The sequence below is a fragment of the Cyprinus carpio genome, chromosome B18 (genome assembly GCF_018340385.1).
Source record: "Cyprinus carpio isolate SPL01 chromosome B18, ASM1834038v1, whole genome shotgun sequence".
Classification (NCBI taxonomy): domain Eukaryota; kingdom Metazoa; phylum Chordata; class Actinopteri; order Cypriniformes; family Cyprinidae; genus Cyprinus; species Cyprinus carpio.
The window spans coordinates 3,273,608-3,295,816 of NC_056614.1; the positions used below are offsets into that span (position 1 = coordinate 3,273,608).

Sequence of the window (22,209 nt, forward strand, 5' to 3'; positions counted from 1 at the left end):
GTCATTTCTAGTGCGCTGATATGCACATATATCGTGTTCTGGGTGGTTATCAGGTTGTCAAAAAATAAATAAATAAATCTGATTGCTCTATTGCTGGAATGTTTTTCACTCATTTTATCATCCGCCAGGTGGAAACCATTCATCTGTCTGATCACTTAGAATAGTAATAGTATAGTAACATCTACTCAAGGCTGCTTTTTCATCAGTTCAGTTAATATCAGTGTTGTTATTGTTAACTTAAACTATGTTTTTTATTAATTTAAATGAAGCAAAAAAAAAAAAAAAAAAAAAAAAAAACTTGAATATTAGATGGGAAAGCTTATTTTAAAATTGGAAATTTTATTGCCTTTGCAACTAACTGAAAAAAACTTCAAGTACTACAATTATTAAAACTGAAATAAAGCAAAATAGAAATATGGAATAATAATAACAAAAGGATGTGACAAATTACTGAAATTTAAACTGAAACCTGAAAATATCAAAATAAAATAAAACCAAATTCTATAATAATAGCTACTAAAAATAACACTGGTCAATATCTGCTTACTCATTTTTACCGCATATTTTTTTTATGTTTAGATTATCATAACATTCACCTTAAATTAATCTTCAAAAAAATAAAAAAATAATCATACCCCATATCTAAACATAACTGGTTCCACTTTACATTAGGTGGCCTTAACTACTATGTACTTACATTTTGACTAATAACTTTTTTATTATGTACATACAGTACATGTTTTCACATTATACATTTTTTTAAATACCTGCATGCAATTACATCTTCAATTTCTGTTATTACATTTATAATTACACTGTTTACCCATCTCTTACACCTTAACCCACCCTTAAACCTACCCATACCACCAAATCGGTCCCTAACTAACATAAACTAATATAAAGTAGGACCACATAACTACTACAACAACTACCTTACTTACTATCAGTAAGCAGAAAAATATGAGTTTTTTTAGGGAAAAATCTTGATTAATAGTGAATATGTGTTCCCTACCCTGAAGTGATACCAACAATATAATGTTGAATTTTAATATATGCCATTTATCAGATGGATATAATTCCATGCATCCAGTGAGAGCTGTGTAATGTGTAGGTGTCTGATTGTTGTTGCAGAGCTTCAGCTCCACTGACACAGCAGAAACACACTGAAATACACTGAGAGGAGGAGCGTGTGTCGTCACCTGCCATCACTCCCCTCCACTCCTCTCTCTCCCGTCCTCAAACACGCTCAGACCTTCCAGTCCAGCAAACCGCCTCCCTCTGTCTCTCTCTCACACACACACAGCCGCAAGCCTACGACTGTAATCCATTGATCTGCTCTCCACAGCAGCGTATGCAGAGCACGAGCAAAGAGAACCAAACCCGCACCGCTCTCATGCATCAGTACATACTTCCTCTCCTCCTCGTCCTCGGGGTGAGGGATGGACTCGGGACCCCTCTGACATCCAGCCCCGGCCCTACCGAGGCCCCCAGTGCACCGCCGGACCCCTGCGAGGGCAGACCCTGTCTGAACGGAGGCGTCTGTAGTCAGGTGGGAGAGATGGAGGAGAGTCCGAGCACACAGATGCAGACTGACTTCTGGGCTTATACCTGCATCTGCGGACAGGGCTTCACTGGACAGAACTGTGAGGTGAGAGCAGAGTCGTGTTGGTGTGAATAAATGATCATAATCGCGTGTCTGTCAAAGGTCTGCAGGAGCTCATGTGCTGTCGGTGAGATGTGAAGGAGAGTGCTGCGTTGCTGTGGCAACAGATAGAAGAAGAGGAGAGGTGGCTCTAAGTGTGTATGTTTGTGTGTGTGTGAGTGTGTGTTAGAGGTAAAGATCACAGCATTAATGTATGTCTTGCAGTTAGATATGTGTATATGCGGTATGTGTGGTGTATTGCTACACAAACACAGCAGAAAACATTCACAGTCTGTCACCGTTTTGATTCATATTGCAAGTATGCAGCGTTGACCTCCTTGCATGCATTTTGTTTTATAAGAATCCACTATGGGACACTGAGGCTTTCTGTGATGGGTGATGCGAGCTTTATTTCAACCTCTAGTTAGGTGCATTGTGGCTTGATGATGGACCAATCTGGATCAGTTAAAAAAAGGAAAGGAAAGGAAAGGAAAGGAAAGGAAAGGAAAGTGAGTTAATCTTTAATCAATATATTTCTTGTTTTGCAGGAAAAATCTATACTTAAACAGTAAGATAATATATTTAAAACATTCACAGAAAATATCTTTAAAATATATAAATTTCTGCATATGCCTGTTACTAAATTACTAATTACTAATTACTAAAAATGTAACTAAAACAAACAAACAAACAAAAATCTGATATATATATATATATATATATATCTATATATATATATATATATATATATATATATATATATATATATATATAAAAACACACACACATATATTTATATAATATAACTAGTGCTGTCAAATGATTAATCGCGATTAATCGCATCTAAAATAAAAGTTTTTGTTTATATAATATATGTGTGTGTACTGTGTATATTTATTATGTATATCTAAATACACAGACATGCATGTATGTTTAAGAAAAATATGTCACCTTTATATATTTAATATATTTATATATGATATGTTTTATATGAATATAAATATATACACATAAATACATGTAAATATTTTCAAAATATATGCTGTATGTGTGTGTCTTTAGATATACATAATAAATATACACAGTACTGTACACACATATATTATGTAAACAAAAACTTTTGTTTTGGATGTGATTTATCGTGATTAATCATTTCACAGCACTAAATATAATGCTAAATTTTATTTATTTATTTTGCAGCTCATAGATGTGCTTAAATTCCCTTAGGGAAAGGGTGAGGGATTAGCCATAGATGTGTTGTTTATTGGCTGTAGACGCACATCAGAGTTAATACACTATTAGGAACAAAGCCTGAATGTGAGTAGCACAGCTAGACACAGTTAGGGCTTCTGACCTAAATAACACCAAAGCTTTGCTGGATCCAGAGCAGAGATCCACAGAAGAGCTGCCTCACTGTGTGTGCATGTATATTCACTGGACAACAGGTGGCACTCATGAAGTTAAGACATTGTGTGTGGTTCCATCTCATGCATCTTTCTGCATGGACCCACAGTGTCCTGTCCTTTCCTCAACCTTAGTTAAAGATTGCATCTAAACCTGTGTCCTGTGACGTCATACTGCTCATTTACATCTCCCCCAATGCAGCCAGAAAGGATGCTGCTGCGTGATTGGTTTATGCACTCACAAGATTCACCGTGATTGGTCGACAAAGCTTGAAGTCATTGTGATGTCACTCAGTGTTCCGTTTCTCCAGGCAAGGCTGCTGTTCTTCAGTCGCCCTATAATGAGACAGCCATTTTTTCGAACTTCATGAACTGCTGCTGACGTGACTGGATGTATGTGATACAGCAGAATCACATGTTTTTATGAAATTACATTTTGTAAACACTGAGGAAGAGGTGATTTGGAATGATTTGATATAAGTTAGTGGCCTTTTTGCCCTTGATGAGCTCACTTAACCTCTTAACCAGCATCTGACGCAAAGTGATTGTGTATGAGTCACCTGTCCTTCCTGGGAACTCGTGTTTAGAAGGAGATGGAGAAGGATGTATGCGTTTTGGGATGTGCACAGTCACTTTTATCCTACAGTAGGTGGATGCGTACTTAGAAACCGTAGATCTGTTTGCTGGTCATATCGCCAGGGATGCCTATTTTAAGGGTTGTCGTGTTTTTTTTTTTTTTTTTTGTTTTTTTTTTCTCTTTTGGCTTTGATTCCAGCTTGTTAAGCAGCAGCAGGAATTCATTAATATTAAAAAGAGAGCTGGACTGACCATTGTTTCTACAAAGCTTTCGTCTTTGAAATATTGAAGACTCACACTAGCTGTATGGAGACTTGTAAGCCTGTAAGAGAGTGAGTCTCATTTAAGTAGGGATTTGCGGGTAGAATAAATGAATAAAATGAGAATTGAAGGGGTGAAAGGACTGATAGATATTTTGGAGGACATCAAAGGCTCAGAGGTACATATAGAGAGGGCCGTTCAGGAGAACAGAGAGCTGAGAGAACACTAAATATGGAGGACATTAAAAAAATTGCTCTCCTTCATGTTGTTCCAAACCTACATGACTTTATTTCTTCTGGGAAACACAAAGGGAGATATTTAGCAGAGATTAATGCACACTGCTCTTTTCCATTCAAAGAAAGTGCACTTTCTTTGAATGGACCATAAAAAACACCATAAAAATTGTCTAAGGTCATGTGATAGCTTTGTTTGAGGAACATGATCTTGAAGCACTAGATTTAAATGTGTGCAAATGAGAATGAGATTTTAAAGTTGCTTATATAATTATAAGCAATCGTGAGTTAAAGTCAGAATTGTGAAATATAAAAAAAGTCACTCAGAATTGGACTTTATAACTCGTAATTGTGGGTTTACATCTCACATTTATGAGAATTCAGAATTGCAAGGAAAAAATCATAATCACAAGTAGTGTTGCTATCGTCAACGAAAATTATGACTAAATATCGTCATCAACGAACCTTTATCATGTGACGAAAACGAGACGAGACGTAATGAAAATGCTGGTCATGTGACGATGACTATAATTAGACGAGCATGTTCGGCTAGAATCGCCCTGAACTCGTGCATGTTTAGATGCAGAAAGTTACAAAAAATGCTGTGCACTCCGCCACGTGAATAGTGCACGCACACTCAAAGCGAACATCCAGCAACACCGCAATGACGTCATATACCACAATTCTGACTTTAACTCTTACTTTCTAATTTTAAACCGATCGCCGGCCAGCCGAGGTTTGTCTTTGGGAGAAAAATTTGCAGATTATTATTATTATAATTTTTTTTTTATTGTTTTTATTTATTTTATTAAAATTTATGTGTGTGTACTTCTAACATGTTTGGTTGGTAAAATAAATGTTGTAAATTCAAATCAGAGAGTCTTCTGTGTCTGGAATGGATGTATTCTTGAGTCTATAAGGTAACAATAATATAATAAGATAACCTTGTTTGAAATTGGTTTGGCTAAAAGAAAATTTTGGTTTTGTCTATACTTCTAGGTACTTGTACTATATTGACTGGGTTAAATAGAATTGCATTACTAAAATACCATTTTCATTGACTAAAACTAGACTAAAATGTCATCAGTTTTCGTTGACTAAAACTTGACTAGACTAAAAAGAGTATGAACGTGACTAAAACTAGACTAAAATGTCATCAGTTTTTGTCGACTAAAACTAGACTAGACTAAAAAGAGTATGAATGTGACTAAAACTTATAAAAACTAAAATGACAGCTTCACACAAAGACTAGACTAAGACTAAAATTAAAATAGGTCACCAAAAACAACACTAATCACAAGTTTATATCTCGCAATTCTGACTTTGTAACTCGCAATTGCGAGTTTATACCTCACAATTATGAGACAAGTCAGAATTGTGAGAAAAAGTTAGAATTTCAAGGAAAATGTTATAACTGCATGTTTATATCTCGCAATTCAGACTTTTTTCTCACAGTTGTGTTTATATCCCACAATTCTGACTTTGTAACTCGCAATTTTAAGTGTATATCACGTAATTTCAAGAAAAAAGTTAGAGAATTGCGAGATGTAAACTTGCAATTGTAAGGAAAAAAGTCAGAATTGTGAAATTAAAATTAGCAATTACCTTTGTATTACTTTTACTAAACTGACCACACAATTTACAAACTCGTTCCCTTGTTTTAAGTAAATCAGGCACACAATATAATAATTTGTTCACTTGATTTGATTCAACTAAAACATGGCCACGATTTAGTAATGTTGCGCACAGGATTTAGTAATATAAGGAAGTAATTATTATGTTATGTTGTGCACACAATTTAGTAAAACAAGAGAACAAATTATTATATTTTGTGCATGAGTTAATTTTTTTTTTTTCCTGCATGTCATGTGTGGGCCTCCGTACTTCACAGTGTATATTACCACTCATTTTTGGTAGAGTGCAGCCTGGACATTCTGAAAAACATCTTCATTTGTGTTCCACAGAAGACAAAATCATACAGAAATGAAAATAAATAATAAATAAAAAAGCAAAAATAAATAAATAAATAAGGTAATTGCCACTTTTTTCTCTCACAATTGCGTTTACATCTTGCATTTCTTACATTTTTTTCTCAGAACTTCATGATATAAAGTCACAATCATGTGGTATTTGAGTTTATATATCATTGCTAATATAATTCTTAAAGCAATTGCTAGTTAAAGTCAGAATTATGCGATATAAACATTTTTTACTCTGAATTGGACTTCATAACTCGTAATTGCGAGTTTATATCTCACAATTATGAAAAAAGTCATAACTACGTGTTTATCTCGCAATTGTTAGTTTTTTTCTCTCACAATTGTTTGTTTATATACCACAATTCTGACTTTAACTCTTACTTTCTAAATTTAAACATGAGTATTTTCTAGAAAATCCTATTAAACAGATTCCAAGTCTAATTCAACAGAATTTAGATTCAACAACATGCATTACCAGTATGTTAAGATGAACTTCACATTCTAAGAGCTTCTGGGAAAGTAGCTATTTGTTATAATGATGTTGAATGGGGAAAATTGATCTCGCCTATTTAGTCTTGCCTCATTTAGAAACACAAACAAGTCAATTTTTCTAAAGAATCTGTAATTCAGCAGCTCTTCTGCACTGATATGGCCTCATCTGGCTAGTTAATTGGTGGCACATCTGCTCTTTCTACCTGCCTTTCAGAACGTGCTGCATTAATAAATGTCACTGCCAGTGATGTCTGGCTTTGAGTGCATCTACGTGTGTTATTATGTAGCCATGACGTTGAATAAAATTGCCTTCTGCATTAAAACCCCAGAGAAAGGTTTTCCACTTCTGCATCAGATAGCGCTAATGAGTTTAATCTAATTTCGTTCGACCTTTAATGTAAGTAAATATGAATCCTTTGTGGCCCGTGTTGCTGTAAACAACTTTTATTTTTTCTGATGCAACTCCAAGTATTTGTATTTCTCTGTTAACTGTGTCCTCCATCTGCAGGCTGGTTAGTATTCATTCAGGCCATCCTCTGATGTTTAGTGGCTATGAGCCAATCACACTTTCCTTTCCATTTCATTCCTGGCCTTTGATGATATTCATAAAGTATGAGTGCAAACGTTGCTTGAAAGACACTTTCATAAATGAAAACTATTCCTTTTCTCAGAGAAAACTGGAGAATTCATTAATTCATAATCATTATACAGTTGAATGGTGAGGGATGAGCTGTCTCTCTCTCTCTCTCTCTCACACACACTTTCTCTATTAATAGTCAGATGGCAGTGGGTTTTCAAACTGACTGTGTTTTTTTTTTTTTTTTTTTTTTTTTTTTTTTTTTTTTTTTTTTTTTTTGTTAGAAACATTTTGTTCTTTCTGTGCTCTTTCCTGAACACACAAACATGTGCACACAGACACATTGTTCTTTTTGAGTGGATTTGTGATTATGCTTTGAGAAAGTGCCATGCTGTTCAGGTCAACAGGAACGGCACAAATATGTATTACCTGCATAAACAACAATAAAGGTGTCACATGTTCAAGATGCTCCAACCTCACTCACATTTCTCTCTGAATAATGTCCCACCTATGTCACACAGCTGGAGACAAAATCAAGGAACAAACCTGATTTTAAAGATATTTAGTGATTACACTGCTTTGAAAACATTGGATCTCTCCCACGTGTAAGCAATAAATTGATTTCACACCATTTTCCTCATAGTATGCAAAATGAAATCATGGGCGTTCTGGGTCTGGATGTCAGAGGATCGGGGCAGTGGTGAACCGAGTCTTTAGTTCGTCGAAGGCTAGGCGAGACTCTCAGTCTGTTTCTGTGGCGTTTAGTCATGGTGGTCAGAGGGGCGACAACTGAACTGAAGTTCCTAATAAACCGTCTGTAGAAGTTTGCAAACCCCAGGAAACGTTATAACTCCTTCACTGTCTGAGGTTGTGGCCAGTCCAACACTGCCTTGACTTTTTTCTTGTCCATGGCTACTCCCTCTTGACTGATAATGTACCCGAGGAAAGAAGTAATGGTTTGATGGAACTCACATTTCTCAGCCTTGGCGTAGAGCTGATACTGGATAAAGCATTGCAGCACTGACCTCACATGGTGAATGTGTTCCTCCAGAGAACTTGAATAGATCAGGATGTCGTCTATGTATACGATTACCCATCTGACGAGTATGTCCCAGAATGTCATTCATGAAGGATTGGAAAACTGATGGACAGTTTGCCAAGCCAAAGGGCATTACCAAGTACTCGTAGTGCCCACTAGTGGTGGAGAAAGATGTCTGCCATTCATCTCCCTCACGGATGCGAATCAGGTTGTAAGAGTTACATAAATCCATCTTGGTGTAGTATTTGGCCTGGCGAAGCTGTTCTAGTGCGGCTGGAACTAGGGGCAATGGGTGATATCATTGAGGCCCAGTAATCAATGCATGGCCGTAACCCTCCATCCTTCTTCTTAATAAAGAAAAACCCAGCTGAGGCAGGAGAAGTGGAGGGCCGAATGAATCCCTTGGAGAGTTCCTCGTCAATGTAATGCTTCATGGCTTTGGATTCAGGTTGAGATAACGGTAATATTCAGCTTTTAGGATGAGTGGTGCTGGGTATCAGATTGATGGCGCAATCGACAGAGCGATGAGTGGGAATTTGTGATGCTTTCTTTTTACTGAATGCGTCTGCAAGGTCTGAGTATTCTGGGGCCAAATGTTGGTCTCCCTGTTGGTGCAGGGAGAGCTGAGAAGCCTGAGCAGAGAGTTCCGTTGACAGTTGCATGATTGCCACTGGATCGCTATGCGGCGAAGTCTTCTGTTGCGATGCATCAGAAGGCGTTAGATCCATTTGCAGCTTTTATTCAGAATAGTCAGACAATAAATGGTCAAATACCGGCAAGGCAGAACAATGGAGATGAGGCTTAGACAGAACCTTAACCAGGCAAGAGATCGGGGCAGGCGGCTGACAGTGATGCGCGGGTCAATGTATAAACAACCCGCACCCGACCGACGTTTTCAACTAACCCGCCCGCAACTCGGATGTAGAATTAGGGGGGGATGCCAGGGACGTGTCCCTACCAATGTCCAGCGACTGCCAAACTGTCCCTAGCGATAATTTTGAAAAAACAATTAAATATATGTATATGTTTCGTATTTTCTCATCTGATGGCATCTGAAACATCATACCATTGATATTATTACCTAAGAAGTTAAAGTAAATAGGCTACATTAGAAAACGGCGCGCTTTCAAGGACGCACATTTATTATTTTTAAATGGGCGGAATGTAGTCACTCACCGGACAAGAAGCGCAACATACTGCGCATGCGTGATTCAGCGTGAAGCAGACTGACACACAGCGTGTCTGAACCGAACTGGTTCTTTTGGTGATTGATTCTGAACTGATTCTGTGCTAATGTTATGAGCGCGGGGAACCCGAGGGCTTGAATGAAGGGCAATCTGGCGAAACGTAAGTTTATTTAATAACAAATAAATAGCAATGGATTATGTATAGTAAGTGGATCATGGTTTCTGCGCAGATGACACCTAATTTATTTACTTTATATCTTCAAGACTTAAATCCTCGTATGCACATTATTGCTGTTATTGTATTTGGGTACGTTGTTGCAAAACGTAATTGTAAACTTTTCATGATTATGAGGTTTTTAACTGACTAAAGTTATGATCACTGACTTTATATATTTAAATGTTTTATAGACTTGACGCCATTACGTCGAGCGTAAAAGAACCGGTGAACCGATTTTTACAACCGGTTTATTGAATCGAACTGTCCGAAAGAACCGGTTTGCGGAAAAGAACCGAACTTCCCATCACGAGACTGAGCTCATGCGTCATCTTCGCGCCAGTTGTTCAGCCAATAAAGTGTAGGCCTATGTATTTCAAAATTGTGTCTAGTACTATATAAATTACAAAGGTTTAATTGGCATCTTTATTTTCAAACGACCCGACTGACCGTGACCCGAATATCATTAAAAATATTTTTGGATGACTCGTAACCGCGGGTGACCGCAGGCACCCGCTCATTTTGGATCAACCCGTGCATCACTGGCGGCTGACAAACAGAGTTCAGGGAAGGCAATCCGAGTCGGGGCAGGCAGAGAACAATCAGGGAATCAAGAAACAATCCAAGGTCAATACACTAGAAAACAAACACGGGTAATAACACACAGCTGGGGGTAAATCAAGACTTCGCAGTGACTTGGTGTTTGGTGACTGCTTATATGTGTGTGTGGGGGCATGTAAATGAGGTGCAGGTGTGGAGAGTGATGAGGTGTGATTGTAATCAGGTGTGAGTGATCAGTCCCAGGTATGAGGGCTGATGGGAAATGGAGTCCGAATCAGAGTTCGCTAATATTCAGGGGACGGTTCCCCCTGGTGGTGAAGAGGAGGCGGTACAGGAACCTCCTCTGTAACAAATAAAAATAATAAATACTAAATAAAAAGTCTTATGCATTTTCTTAATAAAACCATTTTTAACAATCTAAGTAAAGTCTTAAATGTATAAATTAGCATTAATTTGACAATTTATTTTAGTAAAGTTCTGCTTTATTATAACATAGAAATGTGCAGTCATAAAGCTTCACTTCTGTTATAAATGACAATATAAATGAGGAAGACAAGCTCACCCTTTTTAAGTTTGCGACCATTAGTTGTTATTCATGTCCGAGGAGACATTTCAGCATGATTTAGAAGCAATTTGACCTTTAAAAATAGGGAAAGAGAATGTGCAGATGATGTGCAGCGAACCTTTTGGGTTTTTGAAAGATTTTTGCAATACTTTCTTCAGTCACAGTGAAAGAAAATTAAACATTGCCTCTATAGCATAAATATCTTGGGTTGAAACCAGTCCACAGCTCTTCACATTAGAGGAGGCTCTCTGTTCAAATCAGATTGAAGAAGCCAAAGGTCAGGGATGTGTTAATGTCGGTAAGAGCATGTCTGGTGAGATATCTTGAGTTGGGAATTGTGAGAGATTGATACTGTAAACGCTTCATCCATTGCTTCGCACTTTGAAGGTCTTTTCCTCACCCATGACCTTTTCTTCTCTCCACACTATTTCTGCTTCCTTTTTCAGCCGCCCTACCTTTTTCTCATTGTAGGCCTCCTGGCCTTTTTAATATTCTCCATCAGTAGACTGTGATGCAAGGAGAGATCCTGTAAATGAGTTATTTAGGACCCAGATTCATAATAATACATTGGATGGCCTATAACAAGATATGTAAATAGTTAGTTTCAAGATAAATAAATAAAAAAAAAATCCCTTAAAGAGTTAGTTCAACCAAAAAAAAAAAAAGAAAAAAGAAAAATCTGTCCTCATTTACTCAACCTCATTTGTTTTTTTATGAAAGTGACGTGACATACAGCCAAGTATGGTGACCCATACTCAGAATTCGTGCTCTGCATTTAACCCATCCAAAGTGCGCACACACACAGCAGTGAACATACACACACCCGGAGCAGTGGGGAGCCATTTATGCTGCGGTGCCCAGGGAGCAGTTGGGGGTTCGGTGCCTTCATATGGTGCGGCGCCCGGGTGGTATTGCCGGCCCGAGACTCAAACCCACAACCTTAGGGTTAGGAGTCACTCTCTAACCACTAGGCCACGACTTCCCCTTTTTTCTTCTGTTGATCACAAAAGAAGGTAGCCATTGACTTCCATAGTATTTTTTTTCCATGTGGATATGGTTAACTGAAAACTCTTTAAAATCAAGTGGATAGTAATTTATTCACAAATGGTAAATCAATATTAATATGAGCAACTTGAACATGAAAAATCCTATCCTAACAATGCATGATTATATGGTTATTATTATGTGTATTTAGGTAAGTTATAAGAAGAGAACTGTGACCCAATTTTTGGTCATAACACACCCATTGAGAAGCACAGATTTAAAGCAGCAGGGAAAAAAACAACTCACTGATTCTTGATTCATGGGATAAATCCTGCCCCACTATGCATTAGTTTAAAATAGCATATTTTTTTAATAAATTAGAGTTTTGTTATGAACACAAATGAATAATTTCATGTCTTAAACTAAAATTACCGGTACTGACCATAATTGAATGCTTCATATTGATTGATATGATATGTATCTTTACATGTTTATACATATAAAAAAAAATATGAATCAACTGCTGCAGGTGTCAAAACTCAGGTGGACTTGATGAACAGTGACACTCCAGATTCATTTACAACAACATTTAAAAACACAGTATATGTCACTTTATTTATTTATTTTTTCATCTGATGTGAAAACATAATTGTGGCTGGTGAGATCAAGGAGAGCCTCTAACATGTAGCCCTCAACATGTGCAGCGGAAGTACTGTAGTGCACTTCAGATGTGCCTCTGTGATTTTCAGTAAGATCATTAGCTTAATAACGAGGCTCGAGTGACAAATGTGAAGAAGAACATAACATATCATGTTCTCTGCAGCCTAAAATGGCTTAGTTACACTTTATTTACACCATAAATGTTTAGAGTTGATGAATTTTCAACCCAGGTTCATATGAAAACATACCTCTACAGACCTCTACCTCTACACGCATTTCACTGCAGTTTCACTGATCACTAGTATCAGTAGAACAAGGTTCATTCCTTTCCACACAAATCATGATGGCAGATTATTGATTAATAAAGACTTATTTTTTGTGAAGTTTCACCATAGTGCATGATTTGTAAACTAAAACATTTTGACATGTGTGCTGCATAACCAGCTCCATATGTAAGGCTTTTCTGATGTAGTAAACTTGCTTGTTAGCACACCTGGTACAGCATTAGTCTTGTCTCAAATCACAATAAAAGAACTCAAAGACTTGTTGAAGCAAGCTAACATGGCATGGTTTCATCAGCAAATGTGTTTTTATGTCAGGTTTGCTTTTGTTGACACTATTGGTTAGGTTTAGGGTCCGGTTTAATGTAGAATTTCAAATGCATCAGAGCATTAACCATTTAGTGCCACTCAACGGACATTTAATTTAAGAATACATACAACATTGTAAAAAAACATTGCCAGATTCACTTCTATCTGTCTCAGATAAACCTGAACATGCTTTTATTTTCACTTTTAATGTGACACAAAACATGCAAAAAGCAACACAATATAATTTTGCCACAGGCATGTTTTTTTCTCAATGAATGATGGTTTATAAATTTTACAGTAATTACTAACATGTTATTTTGGACCTGATAATGTTGATTTAATTGATTCAGTACTACAGAGGAATCCTTATATACATGGAGAATCTATTTTAACTTAGCGGCCATATGTTGTTGATTATCCTTGATATCATCTATTATCCAGCAGAAGCATTTTATGTTAGATTACTTATGTAATGCCAGAACACACAGTATGGAGTATAAACAGCTTACAGATGAACACATGCTCAAATATGGCACATATAAGTCCTACTTTATCTCTTGGGAAGAAGGCATGTCCCTGCCAAAGGAAATGGAGCATAATTAGAGTAATTAGATCAATATCACTACATAATTGTAAGATAAAGGAATTAGCACTGTAGATTTTGGTGCAGGTGTTCTTGCGGGCAGAGCAGGATGGCTCTATTGCCATTGTTCATATTTATAAGGGTGCTCGTCTGTGCTTTCAGTATATTAATTGCTCACAGTTCTCACTGTTGATTGTTAGTCGATAGATGTTTGCCTGAAATGAAAGCTGGATCGTTCGCTGCTTTTCTCTGCGACTGGAGCAATTTAAAATGTTTGATAATATGATGCAGTTTTCATCTCTCATTCTTGTTGTTTTTATCGGGTGCAGTTTTTTGCAGATCCATGCACCAGCAGCCCCTGTCTCCATGGCAACTGTAGCCAGGACAGCGAGGGGGATGGATTTGCGTGCGAGTGCAGCGAGGGTTACAGCGGAGTTCGGTGTGACCTACCTACCTTGACCTTTGACCTGTCCGAGTCCACCTGGGACCTCGCCGAGAGTCTCGTTCCGGAACATGCCACGCCCGCCACACCTGCGACCACCACTCAGGTGTTCCAGCCAACCACAGTCCCCACCACTACTCAAGCTCCGCCCACCCTGGAGCCATGGCGACCCAAACCAGGTCAGAATGTGGTGGAGATACTGTGGGAAGATCAACAGGTGAGCAGGTGTGCGTCTGTGTGAGTGTGATGTGTCATGATGGCTGGATTCCTCCTGTGAGTAGCTTATTTTGTGTGGGTGTGTGTTGTAGATTACTGATGAAGCCGAATGTGTGAGTACCGCCGGAGGTGAGTCTGCCGGAATGATGACTGTTTCCATGGAGGTCGCTGAGGAAACAGCTGTGAAGTAAGAAACTTTCTCATGTCCTATTTTTCTTGGAAAGATAAATATTCAAATAAAAGAGTTGTGGGCTTTCAGGGTGTTTTTATTTTTATTTTCTGTAGCATGTATGGATATTTCTAGCTGTTAACTATTGCAAAATAAAATATAATATAATAAAATAATTTTACAAATATATAAATATTAAATAAATAAATAATATATAAAAATGTTAAAAATACTGATGGAAATATAATTAATCAGTTATATATATTATATGTTTAATTGATTATATAATTAAATTATGCATTATACCACAGTCACGCTTTTGGAGTACATTGACAATCTTACCATATAATTTCCAATTACAATTCAGATTATTTTTGGCCAACATAACAGATAAATATACATTTTAAATTATACAAATTATTTAATTAATTTATATATATATATATATATATATATATATATATATATATATATATATATATTTAATGTAATCAATTATTAATAAATTACAATTCAGATTATTTTTGGCCAACATAACAGATAAATATACATTTTAAATTATACAAATATTAATTTATTAAAAAATATATAAAAATTATTAATAAAGCTTATTAATAAAATATTACTATATTAAAACATAATATAATATATAAAATAAAATGCATTAGGCTCTCACATTTATGGAAGAATAAAAGTCCAAAAGTATCTTGTTCCCATTGTACAGTTTGCTACATAATTTTCCTGACTTTAGTTCATTGACATACTGGCGTGTGAGTGATTTTGATGAGATCTATGTGTGTGTGTGTGTGTGCGTGTGTGTGTAGGTTGGTGGGTAATGTGAGTGGCTCCGCTGTGCTGTGGCGTGTAGGAGAGGCCGGTTATGAGCAGTGCTCTGTTGCAGATGGTACAATCATGTGGTTTCAGCAGAGCTCAGATGGCCTGGTGCTCCCTGACCAGTCCCTGCCCTTTGGACAAAACTACTTCATCAGTAAGTGTGTGTTTTCAAACATATGTATGTGCCTGTAACATGGAGGAATATATATATATATATATATATATATATATATATATAATATATATATATACACACACACACACACACACACACACACACACACACACACACACACATACAGTATGAGAAATTATTTGCTTCAGATTGGGACTTTGCCTTTGAAACATCCTTGAGCATAATGTCTGTTTTCAACTTCAGAATTTTTCCAGACGCATTGATGAGTCTTTTATTTGACCCTGTCTGGTTCTGTGAGCCAAACAATGTCTGTCCTTGAGGCATTGCTGTGTGTTTGTGTGTGTGTGTGTGTGTGTGTGTGTGTGTGTGTGTGTGTGTGTGTGTGTGTGTGTGTGTGTGTGTGTGTGTGTGTGTGTGTGTGTGTGTGTGCATGTTTGAGAGGGAGAAAGAAGATGCTGTTGTTGTCGTAGCAGATGTTATTAAATATCATGACTTGAGCCTAAAAGGAAATTGTGTTTTGTAGGTTTATAGCTGAGTAAAAAACATCCACAATATTAAATAATAAATTATTTATCTTTTAAAGATTTTTTATAGAAACTGTTAATTGTGTATTCACCAACTTTGAATAAATAACTAACCGAAGATGTAAAACACAACAGCCAAGGATAAAACATGCTAAAAACCATCAGAACACATTAGCACCTGCATAGCAACACACTGGCAAGCACTCCAGTGTCTAAACTCACACTTTCTTTAAAAAAAAAAAAAAAGGGTAAAAAGGTTACTCTCTATTACAACTATGGATTTTTTTGTTTATCTCTTTCTATGTAGGTGTGCTGCGCATTGGTGCCCCCTCTGGTCCGGAGGTCACTGTGAGGCTGCATCTCAATGTAAAAACCAATAATTGTATAGAGCCCGGCAGTGGATTCAGCGACCCACAATGCTCTGGGAAAGGAAAATGCATCACCCAGTCCTCTGTGGTAATGACCTCAGATCATTATAAGTGTTATTTGTTCTCATATTTTCTCTTTTTGCAGAACTTTAAGGCCAGTATTACAACCCTGGATCTGTGCCGCTTTTCTTTCCAAAGTGTTGATATAATAGTTATGTTTGTGTGCTTTCTGTGAAGATTTGATGATGTGTGTTTAAATGTGAATCACAGGACACATTTTACTGCCAGTGTGATGATGGGTATTCTGGCATCTTCTGTGAGGAGTTTGACGCATGTCACCTGAAGCCCTGCGAGAACAACGGCACCTGTGCTGACCTCAGACAGAGAGATGAAGGACAAAACTACTCCTGTACCTGCCAACCAGGTGTGTGAGCTTGTGTGTGTTTGAGTCATTCTCAGGAATCTGTGTCAGGACATGAACGTCCACTGGCTGAATCACTATGATAGAATTAACTGGGTTTTGATCTTAGTTGCATTATTTGTGTTTTGACTGGAATATCACATTTGCATATCCATATTCATCAGTGAGCTATAGGAAAAATAAACCTTTTAAAAATGATTTTTTTTTTTTTTACTCGAAACACCAAGCTTTCACTGCCTATTTCTATTTTTTTAATTCTTTAATTTTTTAATAGTTCACTGTGGTGGCTACGTAAGTTTAAATTATAATATACATGAAAAGTCAGATAATAATAAATAAATATATGTTATATAAATGTATTTTATGCTCACCAGGGCTTTATTTATTTTAATTAAAAACACATTAAAAACAGTACTATTGTGAAATATTATTACAATTTAGAATAACTGTTTTCTATTAGAATATATTGTAAAATGTTATTTATTCCTGTGGTCAAAGCTGAATTTTCATCATCATAATTCCAGACATTAGTGTCACAGGATCCTTCAGAAAACATCCTTATATGCTGATTGGCTGCTCAAGAAACATTTATTATTATAATCAATTATAAAAATAGTTGTGATGATTTTTTGACAAATGTCCTTTAACTGATATTCAGAACTGATGTTTATTTAATGTTTTGCTTCAGTTTTTATTTAATTTCATCTTCATATCACAACAGCAGCTGCAACAATAATATTAAAAACAGACAAACTAAATTGATGAAGCTTAATGTGTTGAGATGGAGAACATAAATAAACAAATGACAAGGGAGTCTATCAGCTTTGCAAAGATGTAATTAGCCTACTCGTTTCTGATGAATAGACAGATCAGAAGAACAGCATTAAATATTAGTTTTGCTGTAAAATTCCCTTTTCCTAGTTAGTTCTACATAAACATCAAACATTTTTATTAAAGACATTAAAAAACATCTACAATGTGCTTTTATTCATTGAAATACATTCAAAATATTTACATGAAATAGCTCTATATAGAGTATTTGCATGACAGGAATCTAGCAAGAAGCAATGTCCTTATGAATTGTGTAGTTATGCATGTGCTGTCTTGTGTCTGTTTTTGTGAATAATGGAGGTTAACCTTGGGCAGAGCACAGAGCTTTAATGCTGTAATGATGCTTTGAATGGAAATATAGGGCAGGGGAAGAAAATGGAAAAGGAAAAACAAAACAAAGGTTGAGCAAGAGACATTGAAGGTCGGGGATTTGTGCCTTTGATCATGTAAATGAAGATTATTTTGAGCCTGTTATTTAAAGCCTTCCAGAAGAAACAACTGTGCCTTTTTAAGGAATGCTGTCATGGACATGCTGATTGCAAGGCATATCTGTTAATGTCTAGTGGAAGTCACGCAAGCACACAAACAAACACTGTTTACCGTTCCGTCCATTTTTATAAGAGGATTATGGAGAACACAGGAGGGCATAAATGATGTTAATTAGTGGTGTTGTAAGAAAAGCAGCCAGCCTGCTTTGGCCAACTGATTCTTGTTGGTTTATAACTGAATTCTTTGTTCAGTTTTTTTCTCTGTTTTTATCTGAAGGAAAATAACAGATTGTGTTTACTGCAGCCATTTGTGTGTGTGAGTCAGTTTTTATCAACATTACAAGGACTAAATGTTCCTACAAGGATAGGAAAACCTGAAATCACCAATATCACCGAGAGGAAAATGGCATCATGTTATAATGAAAAAGTAAAAAAAAAAAAAAAAAAAAAAAATGCAAAAAGGTTTTTGTGAGGGTTTTTAGTTCAATATAAAAATAGTATAACTCAAAGGAAAGTTCCAACCTAAAAAAAGTTTGCTTGTGTATTAGAGATTGACCGATATAGATTTTATGATAACCGATAACAATGCCGATCGTTTGTATATGTCTGAAAACTGATAAGCAAAATTTATATTTATTTTATGTTTTACTTTATATATCATGCAAACACAACGAGTTCGCTAGTTGTGTATAATTATACATGGTCATACACTGTCGGTGGATCCGATTTTACAAAACAAAATTTAATTAAGGAAAACTGACTATCGGTCACTTAAACTGATTATTGGTCATTTTCTACTTTGTATGATGCATTAAAATGTAATGTTTTTTTTTAATTCAGGTATGTTATGGCAAACTAAGATAATGCAATCTGTCTGTGTGTTTTGAAGGAGATCTTTGTCCGTCATTCAAGAATAGTAAAACCTAAAAATCAACAACATGCCCATGAGGAAAACATCTTAATAAATGTGCTAAATAATGTCTTGATAAAAATGTGAAATGCCTTTTTTCTTAGTTTTAGTTTTAGGAATAAAAATATCTTTAGTTTAATATAAAAACAATGAGAGTCAATGAAAAGTTCCTACCAAAAACCAATGTGTGTGTGTGTGTGTGTGTGTATTTGCGATTGACCGAGATTGAAATTCTATAACCAATACCAAAACCAATTATTTGAATGCTTATATGAATGCTGATAATTGATATATATTTATATATATTTAATGTTTTACTTTAATAATCATACTTGTTCCCTGGAATAATTGTACATTGTCAGAAGTTACAAAGAAAACAGTAAATACTTTACATTAGTGTCCCTTTCTAAGTACATTATCAGAATTATTAATATTTTTGTTGCAGTCTAAAATAGGTTATGAAATACCTGCTGACAGTACAATTTTTAGTCTTTTACGGTGAGTGTCTGCAGCAAATGACAAGCATATCTCATCAAACACTCTCATGTGTTTGTTAAACATGTTTATTTATAATATCCGTGTCTGATTTTACAAAACTGATATACGATTAATGAAAAGTGATTATCGGTCACTAAAACTGATTACTGGTCATTTTCTAGTTTGTCTGATGCATTAAAATGTAATGTTTTTTTTTTTTTTTAATTCAGATCTGTTATGGCAAACTGAGATAATACAATCTGTCTGTGTGTTTTGAAGGAGATCTTTGTCAGTCATTCAAGAATAGTAAAACCTAAAAATCAACAAAAATGCCCATGAGGAAAACATCTTAATAAACATGCTAAAAAAATGTCTTGATAAAAATGTGAAATGCCATTTTTGTTAGGTTTAGTGTTAGGAATAAAATATATATTTAGCTTAATATAAAAACAACGGGAGTCAGTGAAAAGTTCCCATCAAAAACAAGTGTTTGTGTGCGTGTGTGTGTGTGTGTGTGTGTGTGTGTGTGTGTGTGTTTTTGTGACATATCAGGACACAACTTTGTATAATGACATGGGTATGACACAGGTATTACAAGGAGAGGGTGACTTATGAGGACATAACCCATGTCCCCATTTTTCAAAATGCTTATAAACCATACAGAAGTTTTTTTTTTTTTTTTTTTTTTTTTTTTTGAGAAAGTAAAAAGTTTCCTTTAAGGGCTAGGATTAGGTGTAGGGTAATAGCACATACAATTTGTAAAGTATAAAAACCATTATGCCTATGGAATGTTCCCACAATTCACAAAAACAAATGTGTGTATTAGCGATTGACTGATATTAAAACTCTATAACCAATACCAATACCAATTATTTGAATGCTTATATGAATGCTGATAACTGATATATATTTAATGTTTTACTTTAAAATTCATACTTGTTCCCTGGAAAAATTGTACATTGTCAGAAGTTACAAAGAAAGCAGTAAATACTTTACATTAGTGTCCCTTTCAAATTACATGTTATCAGAATTATTAATATTATTAAAATTATATGAAGATTATATATATATATATATATATATATAGATATATATATATATATATTATATAAAATTAGGTAATGAAAATACATGCTGACAGTACAATTATTAATTTTTAACAGTGAGTTTCACATCTGCAGCAACATGACAAGCACATCTCACCAAACACTCTCATATGTTTGTTAAACATGTTTATTTACTGTATAATATCGGTGTCTGATATTACAAAACCGATTAAGGAAAAGTGATTATCGGTCACTAAAACCAATTATTGGTCAGTCTCTATGTATGATGGATTCAAATGTAATGTGTTTTTAATTTCGGATGTATTATGGAAAATTTAAATAATACTACACTGTGTGTGTGTTTTAGGTTTTGAGGGAGACCGCTGTCAGTCATTGGTAGATCACTGTGTTTCTGGACCCTGCAGGAATGCAGCCACTTGCTCCAGCAGCCTAGAAGGACCTCACTGCTATTGTGCTGAAGGTACTTATTAATAGCCTCCTCTCATGAAATCATGTCTGACACGATCAAATCTGCTGTGTGCTTGTCTCGGTGTGTATGTTTGCAAGTGTATGTGTGCATTAAAATTGAATCGTCCTGATTCAAGCTCTATTTCTGTTCCTTCTCCTCTTGCTCTCTCTAAGTGTGTCAGAGAGTTGCTTATTTTAAACTCTCTTCCTTTCTTCCAATTAATCGTGAAGCACAGCCCAGCACCGCCCTCTCTCTCTCAGGAGGACCGCACCTTCAGCGCAGGCTCTCTCTCTAACCAGGGCACGCTCTCAGTCAGCAGATAGAACAGGGACACAACCACTTCTGCTTCCCGAAGAAGCACTAGAAACCGACTAGAAAGGAAATTTGATAGGAATCCCTTGAACTTTGGTGGCAGAAATGCACTCGTAGGCTGAAATATGAATCTTGCTTTGTGAACAGGCACTAGGAATGCTGAAACAATAAGGAAAGTGGCACCATTAGCACATTTCTAATTAGTGTGGTACAGCTCAGGGTACTTTAAATATGTGAGGCAGTTAATAGCTATTTTGACATCTCAGGGCTAAACCATCCATTCAAACTCTGGACGGTAATAGAAACGATCACAAATAGCAATGAAAGGCGTTCGGTTGGAATCTAACCTTTAGCACCATTCGAAACATGGAAGACAGTTTTTCAGAGCTGTCACCCTTTCTTCCCTTCTCTGTTGAAATTAGCTACTATCCTTCACCCAAACTGCTGAAACCAGCTGAAGCAGATGAAGACATCCTTTTCCCACCACTCTACAACCCTAAACCACTGAAATATTCTTTCTCTTCTCTGCATTTCTCCTCTGCTCTACCAACCTCTGGCTGTCTAATAAACATTGAATTGTATACTGTGAATGCTGCAAAATTGGTTATTCTCATCTATTGTAAGTCCCTTTGGATAAGAATGTCTGCTAAATGTATAAATGTAAATGTCAGTGGAACACAATAGGATGATTTTTTCAAAGCAGTTTATCATACAGTTACAGTTGGTAATATTCACATTTATGAATCTCTATAAATGCACTATAAAAGTAGTCCAAATTACTCCTTCACTATGTTCAGAGTATCCATACAATGGATTTGTGTAAGAGACAGACTAAAATTTAAATCATTCACTGCAAATCTTTCCCTTCAATGAAGCTCTCAAATGAAATATGGTACCAATTGTGTGAGGTTTGGTCATGAGTCACATTACAACAATTATGTTTTTTGATCAAACTGATATCAGAATTGACATTGATTTGAGCTTACATGTACGTTTGACTTCAGAAAAATTAAATAGTAC

At 35.9% G+C, this 22,209-nt stretch overlaps 1 protein-coding gene across 1 annotated transcript in view; it reads left to right on the forward strand.

The window, feature by feature from the left end:
• The first annotated feature begins 1,177 nt into the window (after positions 1–1,177).
• LOC109099839 (delta and Notch-like epidermal growth factor-related receptor) overlaps positions 1,178–22,209 on the forward strand; it is a 31,117-nt gene continuing 10,085 nt past the window's right edge. The window contains exons 1-7 of the mRNA XM_042743483.1: positions 1,178–1,648; positions 13,876–14,205; positions 14,297–14,391; positions 15,198–15,361; positions 16,175–16,323; positions 16,506–16,659; positions 20,776–20,889. Coding sequence (XP_042599417.1) covers positions 1,352–1,648; positions 13,876–14,205; positions 14,297–14,391; positions 15,198–15,361; positions 16,175–16,323; positions 16,506–16,659; positions 20,776–20,889 — 1,303 coding nt within the window. The 5' untranslated portion in view covers positions 1,178–1,351. The remainder of the gene's footprint in view (positions 1,649–13,875; positions 14,206–14,296; positions 14,392–15,197; positions 15,362–16,174; positions 16,324–16,505; positions 16,660–20,775; positions 20,890–22,209) is intronic.